Source organism: Epinephelus fuscoguttatus, linkage group LG7 (assembly GCF_011397635.1).
Source record: "Epinephelus fuscoguttatus linkage group LG7, E.fuscoguttatus.final_Chr_v1".
In the NCBI taxonomy this organism is placed as follows: domain Eukaryota; kingdom Metazoa; phylum Chordata; class Actinopteri; order Perciformes; family Serranidae; genus Epinephelus; species Epinephelus fuscoguttatus.
In genome coordinates, this window is record NC_064758.1 from 42,802,793 (window position 1) to 42,830,548 (window position 27,756).

At 41.9% G+C, this 27,756-nt stretch overlaps 2 protein-coding genes across 3 annotated transcripts in view; both read left to right on the top strand.

The window, feature by feature from the left end:
* LOC125891275 (nucleolar protein 4-like) overlaps window positions 1-12,149 on the top strand; it is a 253,944-nt gene extending 241,795 nt beyond the window's left edge. For both annotated transcript variants that reach the window (XM_049580405.1, XM_049580406.1), the window contains one exon: window positions 1,721-12,149. In XM_049580405.1, coding sequence (XP_049436362.1) covers window positions 1,721-1,968 — 248 coding nt within the window. In that variant the 3' untranslated portion in view covers window positions 1,969-12,149. The remainder of the gene's footprint in view (window positions 1-1,720) is intronic.
* Window positions 12,150-18,159: 6,010 nt separating this feature from the next.
* srms (src-related kinase lacking C-terminal regulatory tyrosine and N-terminal myristylation sites) overlaps window positions 18,160-27,756 on the top strand; it is a 42,785-nt gene continuing 33,188 nt past the window's right edge. The window contains exons 1-2 of the mRNA XM_049582176.1: window positions 18,160-19,090; window positions 23,717-23,838. Coding sequence (XP_049438133.1) covers window positions 18,711-19,090; window positions 23,717-23,838 — 502 coding nt within the window. The 5' untranslated portion in view covers window positions 18,160-18,710. The remainder of the gene's footprint in view (window positions 19,091-23,716; window positions 23,839-27,756) is intronic.

Genomic DNA, 27,756 nt, shown 5'->3' on the forward strand with positions numbered 1-27,756 from the left:
TTTCTATTACTTGCAAAAAACTTTATTAAGCAAACAATGTGTCTTTCGTCACACCTTCATCAGTCATTGACGAACAAAAACCTGGTCTAAAGTCAGAATGCTGCAGCATTTTCCTGCTGTTTAAAAGGTGCATTATTCAGATAGTAAGATGTTCCTACAAAGGAGGGTTCACAATGTGTGTTACACACGCACAGAAGCACAGATGGGTTGGGTGGGTGAAATAATAACATCATTAATGAGGATATTATTAATGGCATTCTGTAAAATGTAAACAGAGCTGCAGAGCTGCTATTTGACTCCCCATTAGGAGAGATGCTGTGTGTATTTACACCCAAGGAGCAGCGTAACTTCATTGTCTCTGACAAGTTTACAGCTACAGTTGTAGTTTTGCTGCTTAAATTTCCCAGTTTTTTACTGCCGTAACATTTTTGCTCTCACTCAGCAGAAAACCACTCACTTCTCATATCTGCCAAATCCAGGCAAGTGCGTGGCTTTTAAAGCGAATAAGAGACAATACTCTGATTGGTTGAACCGTGTTAATGCCTCAACACACACCTGATTAATTAAGGGATTAAATGCAACCTCTTTGTTCTTTGTGTCTTACTGTGCCCAGATTATGGACATGCAGTGAATGCATCTGCACCATGTACTTTGTGAGATATATATATATATATATATATATATATATACATATCATTTTTCAGGTCGCTGTATCACCGTTTAGACTAATCCGATGTTTGTAAAGTCTATAAACACAATGATTGAACAAACATTACTATTTCTGTGTGCACGTTTTGTAATTAGTAACATGGTTATCGTAGATTAGCTGCGCTAACTGTAAGCTGTTAGCCATTAGCGGTGTCTATAATAACTCAGTAACTCAATAAACGGTCTGTGAAAAAAATATTTTTCCAGCGGATGTCTTAGTTACAACATGATTGAGCTAACTGGAGTAGTTTCATGTCGTATCCGACAACGGGAGGCTTTTAACAGATGACGTCCTGATGTTAGCTTTGCTGCTAGTGTTAGCTGTCCCTGTCAGCTGCAGCCACTGATGCTTTCTAGACATCGTGATTTTCCAAAACTACCCGGAAGTATTTGTAAACAACAAGGCGATTCCCTCTATAGATCACTTAAAAAAGGCCCTGGAACTCAACAACCCATGATACTGATCAGTTTGAGGTCTTAGTGTCTTTAATTCTCAAGAATCTTTAGTGGCATCAGAAACTTGTCAGAGAAAAACACACAACAGCAGCTCATGTGGTCTCCATGTGGTGTCTCCGTAGCTGCCAGCACCCTGACATGCAGTTGCATTTCTGTGAATGAGCTCGTCACCTTTGGCACCACTCTGGCAGCTACGCTCGTAAGCTCCAAAGCTATGCAGTAGATTCTTAACACACAACTATAAATCCAGTTTAAGTGTTTAGCTCGTGCTACGGCTGCCAGATGAAGCTTACAGGGTCCATTGCTCCCATTACTTTGGAGCTGGACACAGTTTAATGGAGCCACAGGTGATGAAAGACTTGATACTCCTGCAGTCTGAAGTCATTTTACCTGACTGATGTTTCTCTTCCTCACCTCCTCTCCCTGTTACTCCTCTTCTTCTCTTCCATTCACTATTTATTGACACATCCTTTCCCCTCCACCTCCTTCCCTCCATCCTTGTCTTCATCACTCCCTCTCTCTGACCTCTTTCTCCCTCCTCTCTGCCCTCCTTCAGGCCCCACAGACCTCAGCATGAAATCTATCTCCTCTGCCAACATCAGTAACTCCTCCTCCTCTGCCACCACCAACAACAGCCTGGGCGGGCGGGGCAGCGGGGGTGGAGGAGGGGGCGGGGCGTCGACCCAGCTCAGCCAGCCAGAGATCACGGCCGTGCGTCAGCTGATCGCTGGCTACCGGGAGTCGGCCGCCTTCCTGCTTCGCTCGGCAGACGAGTTGGAGAACCTCATCCTGCAGCAGAACTGATTTGGGGGAAACGTGGGAGAACACACACTGACACACACACACACACACACACACACACACGTTCCATTATGTTCGTTTGTGTCTGTCTGCGTCCCCCCCCCCGTCTCTCCTTATCGACGCTGAACACCCGACCTCCTCTTGTTTTTGCTCTTCCCTCCTTAAATCTGCCTTCTCTTCAGTAACTGTGGCCACTTTTCATTTTTTGGAGGAGAAAGTGGGAAACTGGGACAGACGGAGGGAGGGAGAGGAATCCCACCCCACCATCCCCAAAACAATCCCCCACAACCTCAATCCATCGATTCTGCCTGAGGAGGGAAATAACATAGAGAAAAAAGGAGCGTTAGGACTCTGGAGGAATCTCTTCCTCTCCTCTCTGGAAGCACCTCACAATCAGCGACTACACTCTGAGCGAAGGAGTGTGGAGGAGAGGAAGAGAGGAGGAGGAGAAAAGAGGAGCGTTGCTTGGAAGAAGAGTAAAGGAGACTGCTAGACTGTTCTGCTGCTGTGGTTTCAGATAAAGAGACTTTGCATCCTCGTGGGTGGAGAAGTAAAATTTTGAGTTTCCCTGTGGAGCTCCAACACGAGGACTTTTGATTGACGGGTGCCGTCTTATGATCAGAACAGTTTCAAAGTTAACGACTCCCTGATTTGGTTCTACTAAGGCTGTTTGTTAAACGACAAGTGTTTTTGATTTGACTGAAGATTTAATTTGTGCTTTTTTGGGAGTCCAGTGAGCTTTCTTTTTTTTTTTTTTTTTTAACTCTTCCCAAGTGACTGAAAGAAAGAAGCGGCTTGACTTATCTTAACAGATAGCACTAAATACGGAAAAGACTTTGAGTCCAGAGGATCGACAGGACGGAAACTGGAAAAGAAACGAGAAAAAAAAAAAAGGAATTGTTTGGCTTAAAAAAAAAAAAGGAGAGAAACTTTTTTTGTGCTCGCTTGTATATAAGCTCTCTGTGTCCTATAGCACTTTTCCCTCACCCTGAACCCCCCATCCTCCTCACCCCTTTTACCCAGGGAGCAACTTGCTACTTATGCATCCAAGACGCCATGTTGACCACCAGGAAATACCTCAGATCAGACCTGCCAACTCCATTTTCAGTTCCTCACACACACACAGACACATACACATATACACACACACACACACACACACACACACACACTGCAAGTGAATGGTAACATTCCCACCAGAAGCCAGTTTACTTCTACTTTACCACCTGATGTCTTCAAGGTTTATATATTTTGGGGGGAGAATCAAACTATATTGCGCAACAGACCTGTAATGTCGGAAGCATTTCGAGAACTGATGTTGTAAACTTTTCAGACACTGAAATCTTTAAACTTTTTCTTTCATCTGTGCGGGTTCATTCGTGTGCTGCTGTATATAATCACATCATCTTGAAAACTTGAGAAGAATCAGAGTTGACAGGAGTGTGTTTCTGCGGGAGGGGATTTTCTCCTTAAAGGGGAGGGAGGGGAGTGTGTGTGTGTGTGTGTGTGTGTGTGTGTGTGTGTGTGTGTGTGTGGAGGGGAGGGCTTTCCTTGAATGAGAGGGGGGTTAAATGTTGATGACTGGTGGCAATTTTACCTCCCGCTTCTACTTTTTACAAATGTAGATGTAACGCCAACAAAACCTCAGCATTGTTTTGTTTATCTCCCCTCCCCTCCCCTCCCCCTCCCTCTCTTCTTCTTCTCTTCATTGGACCTACTCTTCACCTCTTCTTCGTGGACCTAAACATCCTCCTCTTTCTCCTCCCCTCCCTGGTCCGGTCCAGGCTTCAGAGGAAGAGGAGGACTGCTCTGTCTTACTGTGTTTATCTGTTAAACTCTGAGATGGCCATTACTATTGTTATTATTGTTGTTGTTATTATTATTATTATTAGTATGATTATAACGAAGAACTTTCATGTTGCTGCTGCTATACAAAAACCGGACCTTCTGCCATAGACCTAAAACCTCAACAAAGCCGGGCGTTAGCTAGCCGCAGTGCCCCGTGAAAACCCGACCGACCAACCGACCTCGACTGCAACTCGACCACAACAAAGCAAAAACAACTCAAAGACCTACAGGAGGACTCGGTGAACACGCTCACACGTCCCGCCTCTCTCAGACCGGTTGGTTGGTTTTTTTGTTTTTGCTTCATAGGGCTTGGTTCATGTTGTGTTTCGTGACTTTCTAACTGTGAATTCTTTCGACCTCGATTCCTTTCGATCCCTTCCCGTATTTTCACCCTCTGGAGGATGCAGGGAGGGAAGTGTTAGCGGAGTCTCTGTGGTGCTCCTCATCAGGCCAACAAGTACGCACTTAAACCGCTCAAGGGAGCAAAATAGTCCAGTTTATAACTCTGATTAACTGTTTATGATAAATGTTAGTTTAATCCAGAAGGAAAGAAAAAGAGACGGTACTATATTACTGCAGATAACTTTAAAGAGGAAATTAAACCCGTCATCCTGTCAGGTTTTGGTTTCAGCCATGTTGATATTACACTTTATGAAGGTAGTTTTTGTTCTCAGAGCTGAAGATTATATTTATTGGAGACCTGGTTGCTGCTGCAGCCTCTTTATTAAAGGAATAGTTTGACATTTGTGAAAATATTCTCATTACATTTTCTCAGCAAGAGTTGGACAAGAGATCAATACCACTTTCTTGTTTGTCTGTTAAATGTCAAGCTGGAAACAGCAGCTGGTTAGCTTAGCTTAGCACAAAGACTGGAAACTGAGGGAAACAGCTAGCCTGGCTCTGTTCAAAGGTTAATAAATCGACCTACCAACACCTCCAAAGCTCACTTATTAACACGTTTTATCTCATGTTTTGAACCGTGGTTATTTGAAGGACTTTTTTTATAACCATGAGGAGTGGCTTCCTGGTGTTCAGTGAAGGCTGGGACACACTCCCTGACTCCATCGGAGCTCTGGGGTATGACACATGTGCAATGCAACTGGCGCTGCGATGTTTAATAGGTCCAGACACACCGAACACTGGAAGAGATAGTTCAGCACATAACACTGGATAAAGCTACACCATGCTGTTTATACACTTTTCTATGGATTATTTAAACGAGATATAACGTATTAGTTAGTGAGCTTTAAAGGTGCTGGTAGGCAGTATTTGTTAGCTACAGACAGAGCCATGCTAACTGTTTCCCTGTTTTCAGTCTTTGTGCTAAGCTAAGCTAACCAGCTGCAGGTACAGACATGAGAGTAATATTAATCATCTCATCTAAATCTGCAAAAAACAAAATGTCAAACTATTGCTTTAAGGAGTTGTGACGTTGGTAAAGAGCAGCTCGAGTTTCTGTTACCACCACTTAGTTTTGTCTCTCGGTGCAGTTGCTCAAAAAGCTTAATTGTCCAGTCGGAGTTGCTCACTCGACACCTGTTCATACAGACGAGGTTTGAAAATGAACAAAAAGACAAACGTGACTTAAATCCTCCCGAGGCATTGCTCTGTGTACTGTGCTTCTATTGTGGTTTCTACTCAGTTCGACCGTCGTGTCACCGTGATTTGCTCCCTTTTTTTTGCACACTGAGCGAAGCAACAGTCATCTGTGATTTGAAGGGGGCGGGGCTCTCTGTGTGTGTGTGTATGCGTTTCCCAGGAGGGACCCCCTCAGACTTGCACTGCTGGTGTCAGACAAGAGCAGAGAAAGGTGTGATGTGTTTTTTTTGCAATGCAGTTGATAATCAAAGCATTCACGGTGGTTTGTGTCGGCAGCCCGCAGCGACGGTCAGGCGGTAAAATGTGTGTCATACGTGCTGGATGACGAGTGCTGTCGGGCCACAGAGCAGAGGACACGTGCAAGCCATTCGTTCAGGAGGTGTGGTCACACATCGATTAACACAAAACCTCCATCCGAACTTTCACTGATTTACATTCGTGTGCAATGTCAGAGCCACCACGTCGAGTTCAGACGAGTTTGAAATGTTGAAAATGTAAATTATTTAATTTATGATTAGATGTAGAAGTGTAAAAGTTTTTTGTTCTTTTTCACAAAATGGGAAGCTCTGTTTAAAGTGTACTGATCACTGAGTGACACGAGAAATATGCAAAAAAAAAAAAAATGACCCAACTAGAAGAGATGGAGGAGAGAAGGAGGGGAGGATGGTGTTGAAACAGTCGGACATGTTGGAGAACAACCTTTAAGCAATGCTCTTAGAGGTCATGTGGTGTTTTCACTATGATTGAATTTAATTTATTTCCCTAAGAGTTTAAAAGATATAATTTATCCATCATTTGAAATAGAGGAGGAGACCTGCTGAGGTACAATCAATTTTCCTCTAATTTCTCCCCAGTTTTAGTGACTTTATTTAACTTAATATTTAACGGCAGATTGAATAGTTTTATTTAAAATAAGGTGGTGTGATTGCCTTTATTAATCTCCCAACATGGCACTTTTGATGACACCAGCAGCCCGTCCTTCTGTCCTCCTGCTCAGCCCTCACTGTGCTGTCAGATACTGCCAATGTTTTGGTTGAGTCTGCCTGGTTTTCAGTGTCAGGAGATCCGGCACCTTTGGGACACCCAGATTTGTCCAGATGTGTTCAATGGAGCCCAGAAATAATTTTTTAAGGCTGATCCAAACGCAGCTCTGTCTGAGGGACCAGAGTCACATACTGCAGAAAAAAGCAGTCAATAAGAACAGGTCATTTTGATGATGTTTGTCCTTTTGTCAGATATTTTCTAATCAGTGTTAAAGATGGAGGCTGATGACACGTGCACAATAACACTCTGTAACATCTGCTCAGATATTTCTCTTTAAATCAACTCCTCATTTAAAGGCAGTAACTTGTCACAGAGTTTCTCAAACAGTGAATATGTTTGGTGAGTTCGGAAACACTGACTCAAATATCTGTCAGAACTCAGCCAGCCGTGCAGACGCTGAGAACAGTTTGTGTCTGTCTGTCAGAGCAGGTGATGTGACGCTGCTCCCTCGGATCAAAGCACGATCCAGCGGGTTTCTATTTTAACTCACTGGATTTCAAGAAAAATTTCAGTCCCAACATCCTGACTCAGATTCAGTCTCAACCAAGCAGACTTTTAATTTTACCTCCTTCAGAAATGGCTGACTGCCATGCTGAAAACCTTGAAACCTCCAAAATGTGTTTGTAAAAAATGAAGGAAATGTGACCATCAGATCAACAGCCATACAGTCTCTAAGTCAAAGTGTACAATGGGTTTGAAATGGTTAAATGTGGGTCTGCTATCTGCACTTGAAGAATGACATCAAGCCACAGTTTAACGTTAAACACAACTTAACCCGATAGTCAGGAGACGTTATGATCATTGGACTGTGTTTCATATGCTGCAGCTCGGAGCCTAAAATGAATCTAAGAGCTGTTTTTGTCCGGTTGTTTTGCTCACACTTGTTCTAATGAGGTTTAATCAGTGGGGAAAAAGTAGTTTTATTCCGTTTAGTTTCCCTGGCATGAAACATCAGAGCAGTTTAAGATTTTCTTTAAATGGTGAAGAGGCTTTTGATTGCAGTTCACCCCTCTCCTCCTCCTCCTCCTCCTCCTCCCTCCTCCTCCTCGGAGTTTCATTCTTGATACTGTCAGCGAAAAACTTCCACCGGGACAAACTGCTTCTTTCAAACAACATCTAGGGATGAATCATTTTACCGAACACAGCTGAACGACTGAGAGGGTCCCAAAAGGAAACAAAATAAAAGTGCCCGAGTTGAATTCTTGGTCAGGCTGTAGCAAACGCAGCTTCGCTGATTTTAGAGTATTTGAAGTGATAATCAAGTAGTCGGTTAGAAGATGGGCATGTGGGACTTTCATCTCATTGGTTCCTAAGTGTCAAAGTTCTCCATCAGCCTCAGAAAAGACGTTCTTAATGTTTTCTACAAGTGTTTCTGAGCCCAGGTCAGTTTACGTCAAAGCCAGACAGCTGCAGAACAGCACCACAAGAAAAACTGTACAAAAATTAAAAAAAAAAAAAAAAAAAAAAGGCAAATGACAATCTTTAGAAAGGTGTAATTTGCTCACTATTTGATTTCCATTCCTTCTGTCCGTCTGTTGTATCCAGTGGGACAGACCGGGAGAATAATCTGAGTGTTTCAGCCGTAATCAGAGCGTTCATTCTCCAAAACTCCTCCTGTTGTTGTTGACGTCTCCACCGGCTGAGCGAGCAGCCAACACATTTCTATCTGATTTTTATTTTTTAGAATTACATGATTATTATTATTATTAATGTTCTGATTCTTCTTAATATTATTATTTTAGAGATATATTTTGTAGTGCAAGTAAAGTGGTCTTTTTTGGAGAAGATATTTTGTACAATATTCCAACAGCGTCACTCTGTTTGCCTAAACTGCACATTCCAAACATGGACGTCACCCGACACGAGACCCGACTGGCATCACCAGAAACACTTATCATGTCATCTACTTGTTCGGCTGTCGAGTTCTGATTCCATGACGAAATCAAACAGCTCTGTGAAAGACGTAAGAATTCGAGCCACATGTCGACCTTTACTGTCCAATAACTGAGATCCTCAGTGAGTGTAAAGACCCTCAAAGGTTATTTTTACACACAGACGTGGTTTTGAGATTAAGATTATGCATCGATCCACTGCGGAAAGGATTCAGTCTTTTGAGGCTTTGAAGAAGAGCTTTGAGAAAAGGTCACAGTGACTTCCTGACCTCTCAGACTTCACAGAGCTACAGACATGGATGCTACAGCCGACAAAGAGCAGCTGAGAACAGAGCAAATGTCACCTTTCTTACTAGAGCACTAAACTAAAGCTCCAGGTTGCTCTGATGTGTATATATCTGTACAGCTACTGTGAACCTGAGACATGTTGTCTGTTGAGCTTTCAGTCTTCAGTGTAAAATATTGCACGTTGAAGACAAGTTCAAGTGCTAAAATCTGACTTGTTTTCTAAAAGGAAAACTTTGAAATGAAGTTGCTTTTACTCAAAATGAGCTCAACTTTCTGAAGGTCTTTGACGACAAAGAAGTCTCTTTCGTTGGAGATTTAAAGGCTGCGTGTGGAGAAAAATATTTTGAATGTTTCAAACATTTGTATGAGGTCAGTCTGTTTGTTAAAAGAGGATAACATCAAACTGAAACTACTGTGAGCTTCACTGTAACTGAGCTCAGGAGTCCAAATTCCCCCAATGCGAACGTTATTTTTTAATTTTCCCTACATCATATTGTTTCATTTAACTGCTTGTTTTTTTATGTTTCTTCTCGTTATGTGATGTGATTCTTAACATTTCCTGTAATATAATTTTAGTGGGAAAAAAAACGCAGTTTTATTTTAGTTTAACTTCATTTTTTCATTTAAAAACTGAAAAAAATCAGATTCGGGAAAAAATATATATATTTTGTGTTCAGTCCTCAGGTCATTAATAGGATAGACAGTTTGAAAACTTTGCTTATTTGCTTTCTTGCCAAGAGTTAGATGAGAAGATCAATTCCAGCCTTATGTCTGTCTGTTGAATATGAAGCTATAACTTTTAGCTTAGCTTAGCATTAAGACTGGAAATGAGCAAACAGCTAGCCTGGTTCTGTCCAAACGTAAAAAAATCTGCCCACCAGCACTTGTAATGCTGCGTTCACACTATGAGCGACAACACAACAATGTGACCAGCTACATTATTGCCGAGTCGCCACTGAAGTGCCGCTTGAGTGCTCAATAACATGGTTATGTTGTCACAGGCTTACGGGTGTCTGCTACCTGCCACAAAGCCACTCAATTGAACAGCATCTAAAGTCTGTATTTGGTCTTAAAAATATTTAAAGTTATGCTTTTTATCAATGTCTGAGCCCCAGTTTTAACATTTCACCTCCCCACTGCATCCCTATGTGCACCGCAGGACACAGAAGGCTAGCATAGCATCAGCTAACTAAGCTAAATAACACAGGAACATTACCACAGCTAAAAATGAAAACATATTATTGGTTGATGCTTCACCACATCATTGGAGTGCTGAAACAAGTTGAGGTCAGCTCAACTTTGACTTTCAGCACGTCACACCGTCAGCAGCCAAAAGTGTTGGGCGTCAGTTTGTAGCTTCATGTCACCAAGTTTGGTTAAAAATGTAGCCTGTTGCTATGTCATTCGTAGTGTGAACGCAGCATAATGATCACGGATAAACATATTACTTCTTGTACAAAAACCTAACAGAGAGAAGTATGTATTGTTAAACAAACAAGATTTAACTTAATCGGTTAGATTGAAAGGATACTGTTGCATGCAGCCAGGCTAGCTGTTTACCCCTGTTTCCAGTCTTAATGCTAAGCTATGCTAATCACCTGCTGGCAGCAACTACATGTGTGCCAAACGGACATGAGAGTGGTATCGATATACTCAACTTAAATCTTTGTAAGAAAGTGATATTTTGCCAAAATGTCAAACTATTCCTTTAAATCTCTTTAAAATCCACAAATATAAGCAAACACGACCTGAGTGTCCTCTGAGGTAGCTACAGACTCATCCTTTTTTTAAGTTTCTGATCACATATCGTTGTGGATCACATTCTCATCCTGCAGAGTTATTAAATCCATCGAGAGGAATCAGAAACTGCTTCAGGGAGGCTTCAGCTGAGCTGTGATGCCGGTCGGGTCCCTAAAATAATCCCACACTTCTTTCACCAGTCTGGTCAGATGTATAGCTCAACACACATGTTGGAAAAACAACAAAAAACAAAGGAGAAAACGTAATGGACCTTTTTTTATTTTTCTATCAGGGTGTACAGCTATTGTCAAAATCAAAAAATGGCTTCCTGAGCCGTTTTGTTTTACTGTTTGTTTTTTATTTCTGTTCCTTTTGGTGCTTTAGATTCCTTCATTTTCTAATTTCTAGCGATTCTTTTCTCTTTCTGTCTTCACCTGACTTTGTACCGGACTCTTGATTGTCTTGATTTCCTCCGCCGGGGCTTTGTACCTACAGTAATACCAATGTGAAACCTGTATTCTCCTCATGATTTGACTCAGTGGAAGTGTGATGTTTACATGTACAGATTTTTGCGATTCTTTCTGGTTTGTTTTTGTTTCGTTTCATCTCTCTTATCCTTCTCCCTCCCCCTCCCCTCTCTCTCTTGCTCTTTCCCCCCCTCATCTCAGTTAATCTGACTCCTTCCTTACACACTGAAGGGAAATGGGACTGCGTCTAAACACAATTATCACCATTTCACACATAAGCCTATCGCACGAGGGGACACGTTGACATTTTGAATTTCAGTCGGTCATGTTTCTTCACCAGACTCCTGCTTAGATTTTTTTGTTTCTTAGCATCCTTTTAAAAATGCCTTGTTAGCATTCAGTTAGCATCTGCGCTAAAGATGCACTTTGTTTCGTTGAGGAATGCTAACAGCTAGTTTGCGTGTGATTATCAGTTTAATCAGAATTTAATTTTCGTGCTTTGGTGAAGAAACGTCATGCAACTGAAATAAAAAAGCGTCCCCGGACAAAACCGATTGTTTGGGAGGGGGGGGAGTCGAGCTGTGTGTTTGATTGGCTCAGAGAGGGTTGACCTTTGACCTCTCAGCTAACTCCACAGCACACTAAATCACAGTGGGGCCACAACGACCCTCCACTGGTGTGACCACGATCCGGTGGAGATGATTCCTCAGTGAATGATAAGCCATGACAGACCCTGTGTGTCGGGTCTCTTAGTCTATTAGTATATTTAGCAAAACTTTAAACTGCAGAAGACAAAACTCAACCTCAGGAAGAAAAAAAAAGGACATCACTTTTGTAAAAACACGTCTAACTGAAGGCCCATTTCCCTCTCTCTTTGATACCATATAAATTATATCAAAAATTCTTTTTATATTTATTGTGTTTATTATTATATATAACAGTGGATACCTTTTTTCCAGTACCTGTGGCTAAATATTTTGATTCTTTAGAAAAGTGTTGATAATATATGTGAAGCAACTTAACGATCGAGGAAAAAAAAAAAAAAGAAAAGAAATCTAGGGTTATTATTTTTTTCTGTTTGTTGACTACGTTGGAGCGGTACGGGCGTGTTTGTTTTAGCCCAACAACGAGAACATATCACTCTGGTCCATGACAAAGAAACCAATGATCGAAAAACTGAGCTTTCTTTTGTGTGATGTCACTGCTAAGGCTGAAATGTTTCTGGACTTAAAAAAATTGTGACCATTTAGTTTTGTTTTTTGTTTTCTCCCGAGCTGTACGTCACAAAGCTAAATATACTAATAAAACGGTGTGCTATCTATCAAACTGAGCAACGCTTCTTCTTTTATATTCCACACTGATCATGTTTATAACTCAGCCTGATGAGTGGAAAGTAATTTTTATACAGGTGCAGTTTGTGAGGCACAAAGTCAAACACATGTCCAGTGGGTAATCTTTAGTGCTATATCATAGCCAACTGGACTTGCTTGAGTTTCTTGTAGACATTTCACCCCTCATCAAAGGCTTCTTCAGTTCTAACGGACTGGTGTGGAGCCACAAACTTAAAACCCTGTGTGCACGTGGACCCTTACAGTCAAAAAGGTCTCATGTGAGTTGTTGACCCACCCGGCCATCTTGTGTGTCGTTAAGGTTAGATGGGTCCAGGTCTTAAAAAGAATGTCCCTTTTCCTTTAGATGTAAAAAAGGGAGACTCTTTCGAGGACAGCAATGTTCACATCTTGGCCAGAGAAGACAGATGGTTTAAAAGAGGCATGAGAGAAGCCATCTACGTCAAACTGGAGTGACCATCGGAGGTGGCCTATGACACTTCTGCAACTCTGCACCAGTCTGTTAGAACTGAAGAAGCCTCGTCTTCAAGAAACACAAGCAAGTCCAGTTGCCTACGATATAGCGCTAAAAATGACCATGAGCTGGATGACTGAGAAGTTTCACCGATATGCTCCCAGTGGATGTTAACCTCCGCCGTGGTTGTCCCTTGTCTCCAATTCTGTTTGTGATATTCATGGTGCAGCCAGGGGGGAGGAAGGGGTCCAGTGTGGGGACGTCAGAATTGCGTCTCTGCTTTTTGCAGATAATGCGGTTCTCTTGGCTTCATCACACCGTGAAATCCAGCATACACTGGGGTGGTTTGCAGCCAAGTGTGAAGCGGTCAAGATGAGAGTCAATTCCTCCAAGTCTGAGGCCATGGTTCTCTGCCGGTGAATGGTGGATTTCCTCCCCCAGGTTGGGAGAGAGTTGCTGCCCCAAGTGAAGGAGTTCACGTATCTCGGGGCTTGTTCACAACAAGTGAGGGTAAAATAAAGCTTGAGATGGACAGGTGGTTTGTCACAGTGTCTGCAGTGCCGCAGGACTGTCGTAGAGAAGAGGGAGCTGAGCCAGAATGCAAAACTTTCGATTAACAGTCTACCTACGTCCCAATCCTTACCTATGGTCATGAGCTTTGGGTAGTGACTGAAATAATGAGATAGGGTAAGGAGCTCGGACATCTTGAGAGAGCTCGGAGTAGAGCCACTGCTCCATGCCGAAGGGGGCCAGTTGAAGTGACCAGGATGCCTCCTGTTGGAGGTTTTCAGGACACATCCAACTGGTAGGAGGCCCCGGGGCAGACCCAGAGCATGCAGGAGGAATTACATATCGTATCTGGCCCGGGAATGCCTTGGGATCCCCCAGGAGGAGCTGGAAAATGTTGCTGGGAAGAGGGACATCTGGAGCACTTTGCTCAGCCTGCTGCCCCACACAATCCTGACCTGGATAAGAGGATGTTAGTTTCTACTTCCATTGCACTATATTTCAAAGGGAAATATTGCACTTTACTACATTTATAAAGAGGCAAATTCTCTCCCCTTCATGTGTTCCTCATGGGACCATATTTAGAAAGAAATATGTACAGTAGTCAGCGGCAAGAGACAAGTAATTCTTTGATCCTGTTTGAATTGTGCCATGAATTACACATATGATGTTTGTCAATTTAAACTTTGTTCGACCTCTAAAAATCTTATATTTCTCACAGTGTAGTAAAAGGTAAGGTTCTGTCTCAGCCTCTCTTTGATGATGAAGTAAACACAGCCTGGTCTCCCTGGCTCCTGCCTGAGGTGGGCTGTATATGGCAGATCTGTTGCCGCACTGTCAACGTTCATCTTTATTGGTTATGGCGGTTGGGTTCTCTGCCACCATTTTCAGTTCAGGGATCAAGTAGAATTCTAATACTCATTTGGACAGATTATTTGGTGTCTGTCCTGAAACCCTGGTGTGTGTGGGCAGAGCTTTCAGAATCAGCTCGAGGACTTTAATCTTTGTTCAACTGTTGGCACTGAACGGCCTTGTCCTAGTGCTCTTCATCATCCCTCCTTCCTTGTTCACTTTTTAACCTCGGCATCATTAATTAGGCCGGTAAATCCGGGTTCTTTGAGCCTTTAACTTTGGGAGCTGAAACTGAACAACAGTCTGTGATATGGAGACTTGGTTCATTAGACTCCTCTGATGTAACTGTAGCTTACAGAGTCAACGTGTACGCTGAGAAACTGAGCCTTTCACCAACTTAAAGCTTCTGTTCCAACAGAAAGATTAAGATTAGAGCTCCGGTGCTTTCATGTTGGATTTGAACCAGTTTTAGTCTTTAAACTTTGCTGCTACCTCAAGACAGTAAAAGGCCGACTGTTGGAAAGTGGACAGCTTGCCGCTTACTGTAAAGGATAAGGCTGTATTCTGTTCTCTTATTATTGACAACAAAGTCCAAAAACAGCAATATCTTAGTCTGCCTCCAACTCAGAGAAAATGTTGGTATTGTATGTTTCTGAAAACCATGGATACATTGCATTTGTATGTTAACTTTACCAAGGCTGCCGTAAGGTGTGCTTAGGTTTAGGCACGAAAACCACTTGGTTATGGTGAGGAAAAGGTCATGTTTTGGCCCAAAATACCCGCTTTTAATGGCACTTTCCTGGCAAGAAACACAGCATTGTCTTGGTAAAAAAAAAAGAACCCCTTTTTGTGGCACAGTCCACAGTGGAAAGACAGCACCAGCTCACTAAGAGACTGTATAAAATAATTGACATAGCTACCATGACATCATACATACGCATGGCAGCCATTGTCATCTCTTTTTTTTTTATTTGGTGGAACCAGGAGTGACCATACTTGGATGAGAGGTTGGAGCTGTGGAGGAAACAGCCTTAAAGGGAAATTTCGGTTTATTTCAACCTGTCTCCTATCGTCCTAAATTTGTTTCAAGTGACTAGTGACATAAAAATAATAGTTAGCATGTTAGCCGTTAGCCTAGATACAGCCGGGGCGCATTAGTAGCGTCAGACCTGTTAAAACGTAAGTGAACGGGCAACCTTCAAGTGCAAAGTTAGTCCACTAAACAAGCTTTTTTTCCACAAAGACCGCCTCATATCGTTAGGATAAATGTCAGAGAACATATAGAAAACGACATGTAAACGTGTTGTCTTACCTTACCGGTGTGCTGCCATGTTTGTTTACCATCTAGCTCTGCTTTCCAAAGCGTGGTGCAGTTTTTTTGGCACTTAAAGGCACTTTGTGAGGTTGCCACTCGGCTAAAAAACAACCAGTGCTGTTGCTTGTTGGTCTCGATCAGTGGTCTGCAGCTTTCCTAGGTGACACACCATACACCATCCCCTCCACCTCCTGATGGCAAATTCAGCTTGTATCCTACATCACTTTAGAAACATTGCTATGATTTATGAAATGTACAAATGTAACATATTTGTGGTTTTCAGAAACATACAATGCCAACATTTTCTTCTAGCGACCGGGCCGCCATCTCTTAATACTTTCTGACTTCCTGTCTGTGGATCTGAGCTGGTCACTGTAGGTCTAATCACACAAACAGAAGGAAACAGTGCATCAGTGGCGGATTAATCCACATTTGGTGCTCTAGTGAGTATTTGGGGCAGCAGGATGGTGTATGTGTGACTGAGACTAAATAAACTGTATGTGTTCATGGTAAAGTAGGAACATGTCACCCAGTTCAACACAGTGGCTCATTATAGTGTTTATTAACAACACTGGAGCTCTATGGCGCAGAAGAGGAAGAAGAAGAAGAATCAGGCTTTGATGAGGACACATTCACTGTTGGTGTGGATCTTTTTATGGGACTCTCAGTGTAAGTGAAGTTATTATCCTTTAAAGCAGCTCCTGCTGTTTGTGTTATTTCTCTGAGGGACTTCACATTTGATCCCTGTGCTCAGCTCAGAGCAACACAAATAAAAGAGTAGTAACAACATTATTTACAGCGGGGGTGTCCGGCAACCGTGCACCACAGAGAGCCAATCAAACCAAAGACTCCACCCACTGATAGTCTCTCCTTTAAGAGAGGAGGAACTCATCAGTGAAATCACTTGCTGAGGTAATCAGTTCAGCTGAAAACCTGCTGACAGCATGTGTCTGCAAAATTAACTGTGATTGACTAAAATTAGTTTAATGCAACTCCACGTTAAATGATGCAGCTCATAATTAAATCACTTTGGTCCTTTCGGGTTTGTTTCATTAAATTATTCGGAGCTGCAGCACCTCCTAAAATCCATTTAAGTCTGATGATGTTTGTTGTAAAAACTCTTCATGATTTAGATTTTATTTTTGGTGTTCACTTCCTCCTACTTTGTGATGAGGCGCTGTAATATGTTTGTATCCTGTGCACTTTTCTGTGGTAATGATGCAGAACTGAAGCAGGATTAAAGGCACAAAGGGAGCAACGGTACAAAGGCTGCAGTCATTAGACTCCACAGTCTATAAATAAAGACTCAGAGGAAGATAAGTTTAAAATATTCCATCAGTGTAAAGACACTGCAGCACCTCACAATCATTTAGTTTTATTAATCCTGATCATACAGATTTATTCTAACAGACTTTTGATTATTTGTTTCGGCTAAAATGTCAAAAACAAATGTTAAAAATAAGGAAAAATGTTCTGAGAGCCAGCACTGTTGTTTCTGTTCAGATTTTTTCTGACCAACAGTCCGAAACCCAAACATGTTGAATTTATAATCATATAAAAAACAAAGATAGGCAAAATCCTCAAACTGAGAAGCTGAAATCAGAGAATTTCTACTTTTTTTTCCTTAAAAATGATTAAAACCAATTAAATGATTAAAAAATAAGATTTCTTTGTAAGATTTTTGGGGTTAGGTTGCATTTAGTTGTGAGCAGATTGCAGCTAAAACTTCTCTCAGATTGAATTTCTTCAGTGTTTATTGTTCAGGAGGTTTTTACAGGCAGCTGAATCAACCTCTGAAGTTCCTTCCTCCCCAAAACAAGTGATTTAAACAAGTAAGACACTAAAGCATTTACATGTTACAAATCAGTGTTTTTCCTACACTGTTTGGTGCATCACAGACAGGCTGCTAGCCCAGCACCTGCTAATGTGTGCTCACCTTTTTCCTCTGATCACTTAAGATCCAGACGTTCAGGAGGTTTTTACCGGCAGCTGAATTATCCGCAGAGGTCTCTTCCTCTCCAAAACAAACAGACCAGGTGATTTAAACCAGTAAAAACACTGAAATATCACATTACAAATCAGTGTTTTTCTGATGTTCTCCTCACAGAGGGGCTTCTAACTGTGCTGGCTGATGCAAAAATGTGACAGTCCCCATCTAGAGCCAGTGGTTTGTCTGCTCTGGGCTACTGTAGAAACATGCAGGGCAAAATGGCGATCTCCGTAGACGAGGACCTGCTCCCTATGGAGAAATAAATGGCTCATTGTAAGATATCGAAAACACAACAGTTCTTATTTTCAGATATACATATAATATATACATCTAAATCCTACACACCGGACCTTTAACAGTAGTTGAAGACAGCTAATTGATTAATGGATTAATTGTTGCTCTAATCAATTATCTAAACTGTTAATAAGATTAATTTTCTGCTGAATCAACTGAACACTTCCTCTCTATAACAGACAAACCTGTGATAACCAAACAGCATGTGGTGTTTATGAAGCCAAAATTGATTTTCATTTTCACAATTAGAGCTTGTAAAGTGAGTGAAACTTTATTCTGTAAATGTGTCATATAGAGTCACTAATAATGAGTCATTATTAAGAACAGACAATGAGTTTTTTATGATGAAACAAAGCGGAGGAGAACTTCACACACAGGAAGTTGATTTAAACTATTGTTTCGCAAACAGACTCCACCGTTTACTCAACGTTAATGACCTTCAGGGAAAACTGGCGGAGCCAAACACACACACACACACACACACACACACACACACACACACACACACACACACACACACACACACAGAGTAGTCCCCTCCTCCCCTTCAGTAGTACGCAGGTGTGTGAGCAGCAGGAGGTGTGCGGAGCGCCAAACCCAAACTTTTTACGCACCGTGCCGTCGCTTCACCTTCACCTTCCTCTTCCCCTCTCGCGGATTAACACCTGAGCATCACCCGCTGCAGCCGTTTTCCCCTGTTTGCACCAGATTACAATGGATTAACATTTTCTCGGGAGCCATGCTCACATTCTCGGTTCATCTTGGGTCGAGCCGCCGAGACCTCGCAGGGAACCGATCCGACTTGGATGCCCTCCATTCCCGTTTCCGCATTCCCGCAGCCGCCGTGCGCACTGCAGGCGCGGAGCTCAGATCCGTGATCTCAACAGAAAAAACCGGTTCCTCCGGCTAATCTACCCAACTATTGCTGGCGGTGCATTATGTTTCCAGCCAGAGGAAGAGAGGGAACCCGGAGGACTGAACGGCTGGTCACTGTGGGCTGTAAAAGGCCGTTTTCAGCGGACTGAGAATCCTGAACCGCGTCTTATTGATCGGTGAACCGACCAAACCTGGAATAACCCCTCCGCCGCGCTCCTTCATGTCCCGGGATGGAGAGTTGCTGTCGCTCTTGTATGCCGTGTTTAAGCCGGCTCTGGGACTGCATTTGGCCGGACTTCCGCTACCCAGCCGTCCCCAACAACAACCATGTCATCGCCAACCCTGCCGCGCAGGCGGCGGAGATCCGCACCGTGTCCGGCGACATCCGCGTCCCGTCGCCCAAGAAGCGGCCGGTGCAGCTTTACGCGGCGCTCTTCGACTTCGAGGCCCGCAGCGACGACGAGCTGACGGTGAAGGAGGGGGACAAGCTGTCGGTGATCGAGAAGCGGGGGGAGTACGTGCTGGCCAAGAAGCTGACCGGGTCTCTGGAGTCCGGACTGATCCCGGCGAACTACGTGGCTCTGCTGCAGGACGAGTTCGCCAAACACAAGTGAGTAGAAACACATCACCTGCTCGTCTGTGTCTGTCCCCTCAGATCCTGTCTTTGTCTTTACTCTGTCTCATGATGCTGATGTTAATCTGCTGTTGCACCTGCTGTGAGTCACAAACATCTTTAAATGTTGCCTCAACACAGACACAGAGACATTTAACAGGACACAAGATTAAACTGTCCTCAGCTCATGATCAGGATCCGTCTGTCCTGAAAACTGACACATCCTGGAAATAAATCCTGATGGCCGAGGTCTGACCTCACTGCTGTTGAAGATATTCTAACATTCTTCTGTTTATACCAAAATATAATTATGAGCCGCCTCAAAACAAAAAAGGGTCTGAATGTAACCTGTTCGTGATGTCACCAAACATTTTGTGGAAGAAATGATGTCATTCGACCTGATAGACACTTGAAGCAAATTATCTTTAGGGCTGAAATGATTAGTCATGATAGATCATCAGAAACTGAAACTGACAACTGTTCTGATAATTGATGTGTTCACAGATTAACTGGTTCGCAGTCTCAATCTGGCTGATTATTAAAATTCTATTTACTTATTTGCTGTTTTTTATGTTATATTTTTGCAGTAGCAGAGTAGGTGACGATAGAAAACTGTTTAGATAATTGATTAATTAAGATTTCTTTGAGCAAAAATGGCAAAAATCCACTTGTTCCAATGTTGGTTGGACAAAACAAGCAACATGACTGTGTGAACATGAGCTTAAAATAGTAACGGCTGCTGCTAACCAGTGTTTTTTTTATAAATTGGTCCATTATATTATTTATTAACGGAGCTCAGATGGAAGGCGAAGCTTTCAATTTACTGGTCCATCTACGTCCCAACCCTCACCTGTGGTCATGAGCTCTGGGTAGTGTCGCAAAGAATGAGGTCGTGGATACAAGCGGCCGAAATGAGTTTCCTCTGTGGGGTGTCTGGGCTCAGCCTTAGAGATAGGGTGAGGAGCTTGGACATCCAGAGGGAGCTCGGAGTAGAGCCGCTGCTCCTTCGCGTCGAAAGGGGTCAGTTGAGGTGGTTCAGGCATCTGATCAGGATCCTCCTGGGCGCCTCCTGTTAGAGGTGTTCCAGGCACGTCCCACTGGCAGGAGGCCCCGGGGCAGACCCAGAACACACTGGAGGGATTACATATCTCGTCTGGCCTGGGAACACCTGGAAAGGGTTGTGGGGGAGAGGGACGTCTGGGGTGCTTTGCTTGGCCTGCTGGCCCCGTGACCCGGCCCCAGATAAGTGGAGGAAGATGGATGGATGGATGGATGGATGGATGGATGGTTTAGTCCATTTTAAGTCTGAAAATGGTTTAAAAATTCCCCAAAGCTCAAGTTGACATATTCAGATAGCTGATTTTGTCTAACGGAGAATCCAAAACCCAGAGATGTTCAATTACCTATTAGAAGATAGAGAAAACCCCAAATATCCACATTTGAGGAGGTGAAACCAGATATTTGTGTCATTTCTTGATGTAACTCAAAGACTCAAATCAATAATCAATCATAGAAACAGTTGTAAAATTTTAATTGGAGCGCTTTGGCATCCCCGTGTCAACTATAGTAAAGTTGAACACAAATCTTTGGGAGTAAAATAACCTCTGCTGCTGTTGAACCTGACTGAAGCTAAAAGTAGCCGCGAGGCTGCAGCTGCAGGTCCTCCATTATTCATCCAGCCTGCGGGGAATCATCATGTTTCAGCAGAGCTCTCCCTCTAAGGTTGACTTCTCTGTCTGTGTCCACGCTGCTGATCCAACACAGACTCCACGTGTCCCTCAAACACAACACTGACACTGAAGACAGTAACAGCACTGACTCCTTTATAATGAGGCTGCAGCTTTATGCTTTGTTCCACCGAGGAGCATCAGAGGAACTATTTCAGGTAAAAAGCCTAAAAATAAAGACAACATGTGCTAGTTTTATAGATCAGAGCAGCAGGGGTGTTTTAATAATCCACTTCATGCTGACATCTTTCTGTTGTTTATTATCTCCTCTAACATCACTGTAAAATTCCTCTGAAGAGATACGCCTCAGTGTGCAGGCACATCTGATACACTGAGAGGTTTCTGTAATATTTTCTCCACTCCATTTATATTAATAAGGAAAAACTAAATAATAGAGCACCTGTCTGTAGAACGTAACACAGTTCAACAGCAGCACAACTGCAGCCTCCAAAATCATCATAACATTGAATTAACTCTCCTCTAAAACAATATAAAACTTTATAAAGAGAGGACTGTTGTGCTTTAGTTTTAGCTCAGTGTACCTAATAAACTGGCAGCTGATCTTTACTGTTACATATGTCAAATAAAACTTACTTTTTTTAAGGGAAAGTGAAAGTAAAAACATGTTTTTGTCAGATCATCTTACTACACCTGTTTTTACAGTACAGTTTAACATGCCCAAAATAAAAAAATACATAATTTATTACACAAACAGTTTCATGACAAACAAAGCTGCATCTTTCACAGTGTGTGACTCAACCCAACTTTATTTATACAGCACCTTTCATACAAACACGCAGCCCAAAGTGCTCCACGTGGCAAAATTGGAACAACACAAAGACAATTCAAAGCGTAACACAAACGATCGAACATGACGTTTTGCAAGACTAGAAAATTACAACAATAAGACCATAAAATATTTAAAAAGCAAACCAAACTAAACAGAACAAACTAACAAATAAAAAATGATTAGAAGTCCGTAGAATAAAAAGAAAGTTAATAAATAAAATAGAATAGAAATAAAAGGGAGGGATAAAATAATGTAAAAACCAAACATAGTGTGTGACACAAGAATTTATGTTTTAAGGATATATACTCAAGAATATGCATTAAGTTAAAGTCCTTTCATAAAGAATTTAGACGCTTTTAAACCATGTTGTGTGTTTGTTACTGCAGGTAACAGTTTAAAACCAGGTTTAATTAGTTTCATAGTTTAATTTTAAAGTCGGGCAAATTTGTTTCCAGTGATGAAACTCTTTGATATTCCAAAAATATTAATGTGGTGCTCAATAATCTGTATTATATGACCCACACCAATTAATTTATAATGAGTTCATCGTGTTTTCCAGGGCTGCAAATTACATTTATTTTCGTTATCTGTTAGTTTTCTGATTAGGTAATTAATCGGTGAATCATTTTGTCTATAAAATGTCATATAATGGTGAAAAACTACCAAAAAATATAAAATCTAAAGTGATATAAAACAGAACAAAGCATCTGGCATCATTTGGCATCTTTGGTTCATAAACACCAGAAACAACAAATTAATTTCTGCTGAGAATCAATTTAAAGACTAATTGTTTCAGCTCTCATATTTCCTCTCATTGTTTTCCCTGTAACGTCACCACAGAAACTTCTGCATCTTGTACTTGTTGAGTTTGTGGTGACTTTATTTGAACTGTTTTCATCTCAGATGTATCATAACAGTACAGTATATATTTCTAGAGTGCGAGAGATCTCTGCTGTTTCTTGAGCTGCTGTTTGTTGTCACTGTCAGTGAAACCCGAGCGTCATGCGGAGCGGACGCGCCCTCCCTGATAACTTAAAGTAAATAAAGGTCAGTTTCTGTATCTGAGCAAACAGGCAGCACTCAGCAACACTCAGCTGTTAACAACGTTATCTCTTCTTGAGTTTAACCTCTGAGTCAATCCCTCCAAAATCTTCACTTTTATCTCTAAATACTGGACTTATTGATGTGTATCAGTGGTGGAGGAAGCAGTCTGATCCTTTACTGAAGTAAAAATACTCTGGCACGAGTGAAAGGCCTGCATTAAAAGTGTTACTTGAGTAAGGAAAGTGGACTTGAAGTATCAAAAGTTTAAGTATTCGCCACACAAGACAATGAATATAAAGGGAAACTTTGCTGATATTGAACCAGCTGTGTGGCATCGCAGTGTGTGCAGATGAACAGTGACCTCCACCACCGGACGGGCAGGGATGTCTGCGGGAAGTCAAACAACGTTCATCTGCACACACTGTGATGACACACAGCTGGTTGAATATGAGCAAAGTTTCCCTGCTTCCCTTCACTGGTTCCTGTGCAGCAGGGTCGGTCTTTGTTTCACTGTTATAATCATTAACAAGCAAAAGCAGCATGTGTATACATTCAGTAGGCTATAGCTTCAGTAGCTAGCTAGCTAACCCTACACTTTTCAGGGTCTGATGTTGGTTAAGGAACAGGGAGGAACTATATAGGTAAAATGCAGATATGTACAAGGTGTGTATTCCTGTAAATGGCTGACATTGTGACGTGTACGCAGTGGGCTGGTGGTTTCTGTTCTAACTGACCGGACCAGTTGGTTAAAGAGTGTCACTGTGTGTTCCTGTAACCTTCCTCACTCTGACTGTCAGCTCGCAATGTGTAAAATGTGATCCATGTGTGTGTGTTTACCTGCAAACATGTTTGTCTCTTGTGTGTGTGGGCTTCTGCATGTCTGCTTTCACACGTATAACATTCCTCTCCTCTTTGTTCACACCCTTTTCATTCATTCACTCATTCATTACTCCCATGACACTGTTTTCATTCATCATGATTACATATTTCTTAAATCATCTGTTCATCCCTCGATCTTCCTTCATGCGTCCTGTCCGTGTGTCTGTCCTGTCCTCTGTGCAGGTGGTACTATGGGAACATAAACCGTGTGAAAGCTGAGAAGCTGCTGCTGGCTTCCCAAAACAAAGATGGCTCCTTCCTGGTTCGCATCAGTGAGAGTCACAGTGACGAGTACACAATCTCTGGTAAGTGGCACCATGTTATATCAGTTCTTCGGACGATGATATGATATTTGCTGATATCAGTCTTGACTGCTCACCATTTTCTGCCTGGTACAAACACTGTTTGAATTAGGGATAGACTGATATGGATTTTTTAGGGCCGATGCTGATACCGATTTTTTTCCATCACCCTTAGCCGATTATGGACTGCCGATTTTCTTGAGCCGATATTTGGGGCCGATATTGCTTTTGCTCCCTCAGTTTACATCAAAAAAATGACACGATGATAACAAATATTACAGGTCTCAAGTTTAAAATAAGAAACATTTATTGAACAGTAAAAAATACTAAAACAAGATGGAAAGTTGAGGTAGAACAGGTAGAATATTATTATTATTATTATTGTACATTCAAATAAAAAAAAGAGTTCAGTGCTCTTAAATCTTTCAGTAATGTCTTTATAAAATAAACAAATATTTAAGCTGAAGCATAAATAAAACAACAACTACTGTACACAGTAGGATTCGCTGCATGTGCGCTGCAGAGTCATGGATGCCTGTCTGTAAATCATGCCAGGGAAAAATAAATCCGCGAACCCACGCGCGTATCGGCCGATGCCGATACAAGTAAAAAAAACTCAAATATCGGCCCAATATATCGGCCAGCCGATGTATCGGACTATCCTTAGTTTGAATATTTAGGAAGGAGGTGTGGTTGGACTGAAATTGTGACACAGACATGCCATGGGAATTTCAATATAAAGGCATATCTTAAAGATGAAGATTTGTCTTTTATTTGTATATTTGTTTTCAGTTTGCATCAGTGACATTGGATCATTGATCACTGAATTGATATATCAATCTAGATTGGTGTACTGTCACTCCCCTAATATCCATCCATCTAATTCATCCATTCATCTACCCCACAGCAGTGACTTCTTTCCTCTCTTATTTCCTTTGGCCTTCTACTCATCCTGTCTTCTTTATTTGTTACACTTTTTCAAAACACGCTCCACCCTCCATCTCACTGTACAGTTGAGGTTTCACCAACTAGTCAATAGGGGTGTAAATCACCAGAGGATCCACGATACGATATTATCGTAATACTTAAAGGGACACATTGCTGGAAATTTTACGCTTTTCTTTGTTTAAGGTTAAAATGCTATTAATAAGCTGATGGCACACTAAGATGTAAGTGAATTACACCAGAGATAAAAACTCATAATTATACCATTCTCATATGGTTCCATGAAAATTCCGACCAATTGTTGCGGTTGGCCGAGCGTCCTGTCTGTCTTCCCTACGTGGAGGCCTTCGACTGACGTAACCACTCGCGTTTCCACTTACTAGTAACGTTAACGCTACTACCTAACGTTAGCACTGTGACCTTATTCTAAAACTCATCAGTCATCACTGACTTCGGCTGAGTTTTAAAACTCCGGGGTTGTGTTTGACTGTCTTGGTTGTAATGTTACACTCACTCTCCTCTTCCCTGTACCTAACGTTACCATGCCAACGCCTATGTCTATCATAGATGTAATGAGGACGTAATGGAGGAGGGGGGAGTAGGCCTTTGGAGGGAGGCGGGAGTTGTCAATGTTCAAATTTTTTCTAAGTGCTGTGTGAAATGCTAGAAAGTTAAGAGTTGCTTTAAGTCACGATACAATATTATTGTGATTTTAAATATGTTGTGATATGTTGTGTATTGCGATAAAATATATTACAATTTATTACCTTTTTAAAACTGTATATTATGTCCCCAAAGGAAAACTTGTTTTGCAGCAGTTGAATGTATCTAGTGGACTGAAAAAGCAATTGATTATATTATTCTAGTGGGCGCTATCTAAAGTTTAATTTGTATTTGTAATATTAATAATTGATATAACAAAAAAATCAATACTTGGCTGTGTGACGATACAATATTGCCACATTTTTCCCTACTCCTGTTATTAATATATAAACCAGTGAGCTGTTTGTTTGTTTCCTGCTCACGGTGAATAAATCTTCACGTTTAACACCGCTGTAACAGTTAAACGTTCCACTAACTATCGACTGGAAGCTTTAAGTTCTTTAAGCCCAAGATCAGACAAGCCACTACACAATTTGTCTTTGTTGTATTAGTATTGTATATAATTAATAAATGTATACTTTAAATATTATGGTGCTGTTGCCAGCAGTCAACTAGTTGTGAACAAAATGGCGATAAGTTGTGTCGCAGCTAGGCTGTCGTTTTGGTGAGTCCAGTTTCCCGTTTCTATCACAGCAGCGTCAGTTAGAAAAAGGATGCAGATGTTATGTTAGGAACTGTGACATGCAAAATGCTGTTGCTGATTATTGTTGCGGTATATGTGACGTTATATTCTGGGCTGCATACGCAGTGCTAGGCTGTTGTTTATGTGTTTACATCTGTTCTCATGGTAACCAAGCTGCGAGCTGAAACCTGTGGTCAGGTCCTGGACTCCTCTCCTTTTACTGTTGGCCAACACGGGAGTCAGCATCGCATTTGTTCCCTCGATTAAAAAGCCTGAGATATTTCTATTTTTCCAGAAAATCCTATCTCCACTTATATTGGAAACATGATCAGAAACTGAACTAAATGCTGTTTGTTTAACATGATTATAGAGTTTGACAGTTTCTGTGTTTGCAGTGTTTCTTCATGAATGTGATTGTGATTTATCTAGTGTCAGGTTTTTCTTTCTAAACGTGACACGTGCATCAAAGTGTGTGTTTGCCTTTTCTTAAGTCACAGTGTTCTGAGCTCACGGCCACTGTACCATGTTTCGATGGAAATCCTGTTCTCGCTACGTTTCCTCTTCACCTCCTCCCTCCTCTCTGTTTCTCTCCATCCATCCTGTCCTCCATCCATCACCCCCCTCCTGCCTTCACCGCCCTTCTGTCTCAAGGTCTCCGCCCACTGCCAACCTTAATCTCCCTGCCTTCGATTTTCTCTCTCTGCTCCCAATATAGAGGGCAGGAGGTGACACTGCGTGCTATCAGGCCGCCATGTCCAAGGATGACGGTGGTGAAAGCGACTGATTGCTGTGTGGCATTAGAAATAATGAAACTCCGCTCTGATTTTTGGGTTTGGAGCTGGTTGTTTTTGTCGCAGTCAGAGCAGTGCTGTGTTTGGATGAAGCGACCCTGACAGTAAACTAATAACAGCATCTGGTCTGCTCGCTGTTTCAGTCCAGTGCTGCCAAATTCATGCGTCAGTGTATGTTAACAGAAGAGCAATCTGTAGAGATAAACAAATCGTCAAATGTTATGTTGTCAAATGTAATCATGGTTTGCAGAAACATACAGTGCCAACATTTCCTTTAGGTGCGTATACAGCTCCTTTAATACACAGACATGAGATGGATTTTATCATCCAGCTCCAAGAATTTTCCTCGTCGACCAGTGGTCTTAATTTAGGGCCATTAGTCGACTGGTCGTCCGCATGTTTACGATATTAATATAATTATGATGTGTGAGAAAGAATAGTATCAGTAACATTGTTAACACTGTGCTACATTACAGAGAAATACAAACCGTACTAATGAACCTTCATTAATATAGGCCTATATTTTATCTCCAAGTGCACGTCACACACTGAGCGAGCCGCCTGTTAATGACGCTGTGGGCTAATGGGCATGTAGCTACTTCCATGTTTCAGATGATGCGTCATGTTTGTAGTCGACCAATGAAGATGAGTTTACATATCACCTTGGGTTCGTCCTTCACCTTCTCAAAATGATCCCACACTTTGGATTTCCTGCCCGACATGTTATTAACTAGCCTGTGGAAGAACCGCAGGTACCAGCCCTGGAAATTAACCTGACTCCTGTCTGACTGCTGAGCGTGGACACTTCCTGTGTCTGTCCCCTCAAATTAAAGTCCCACATGGTCCAGCCATATAGGGTTTGATTTATTTTGACAAGGCGCAGCTCCTGATAGAGTTTCA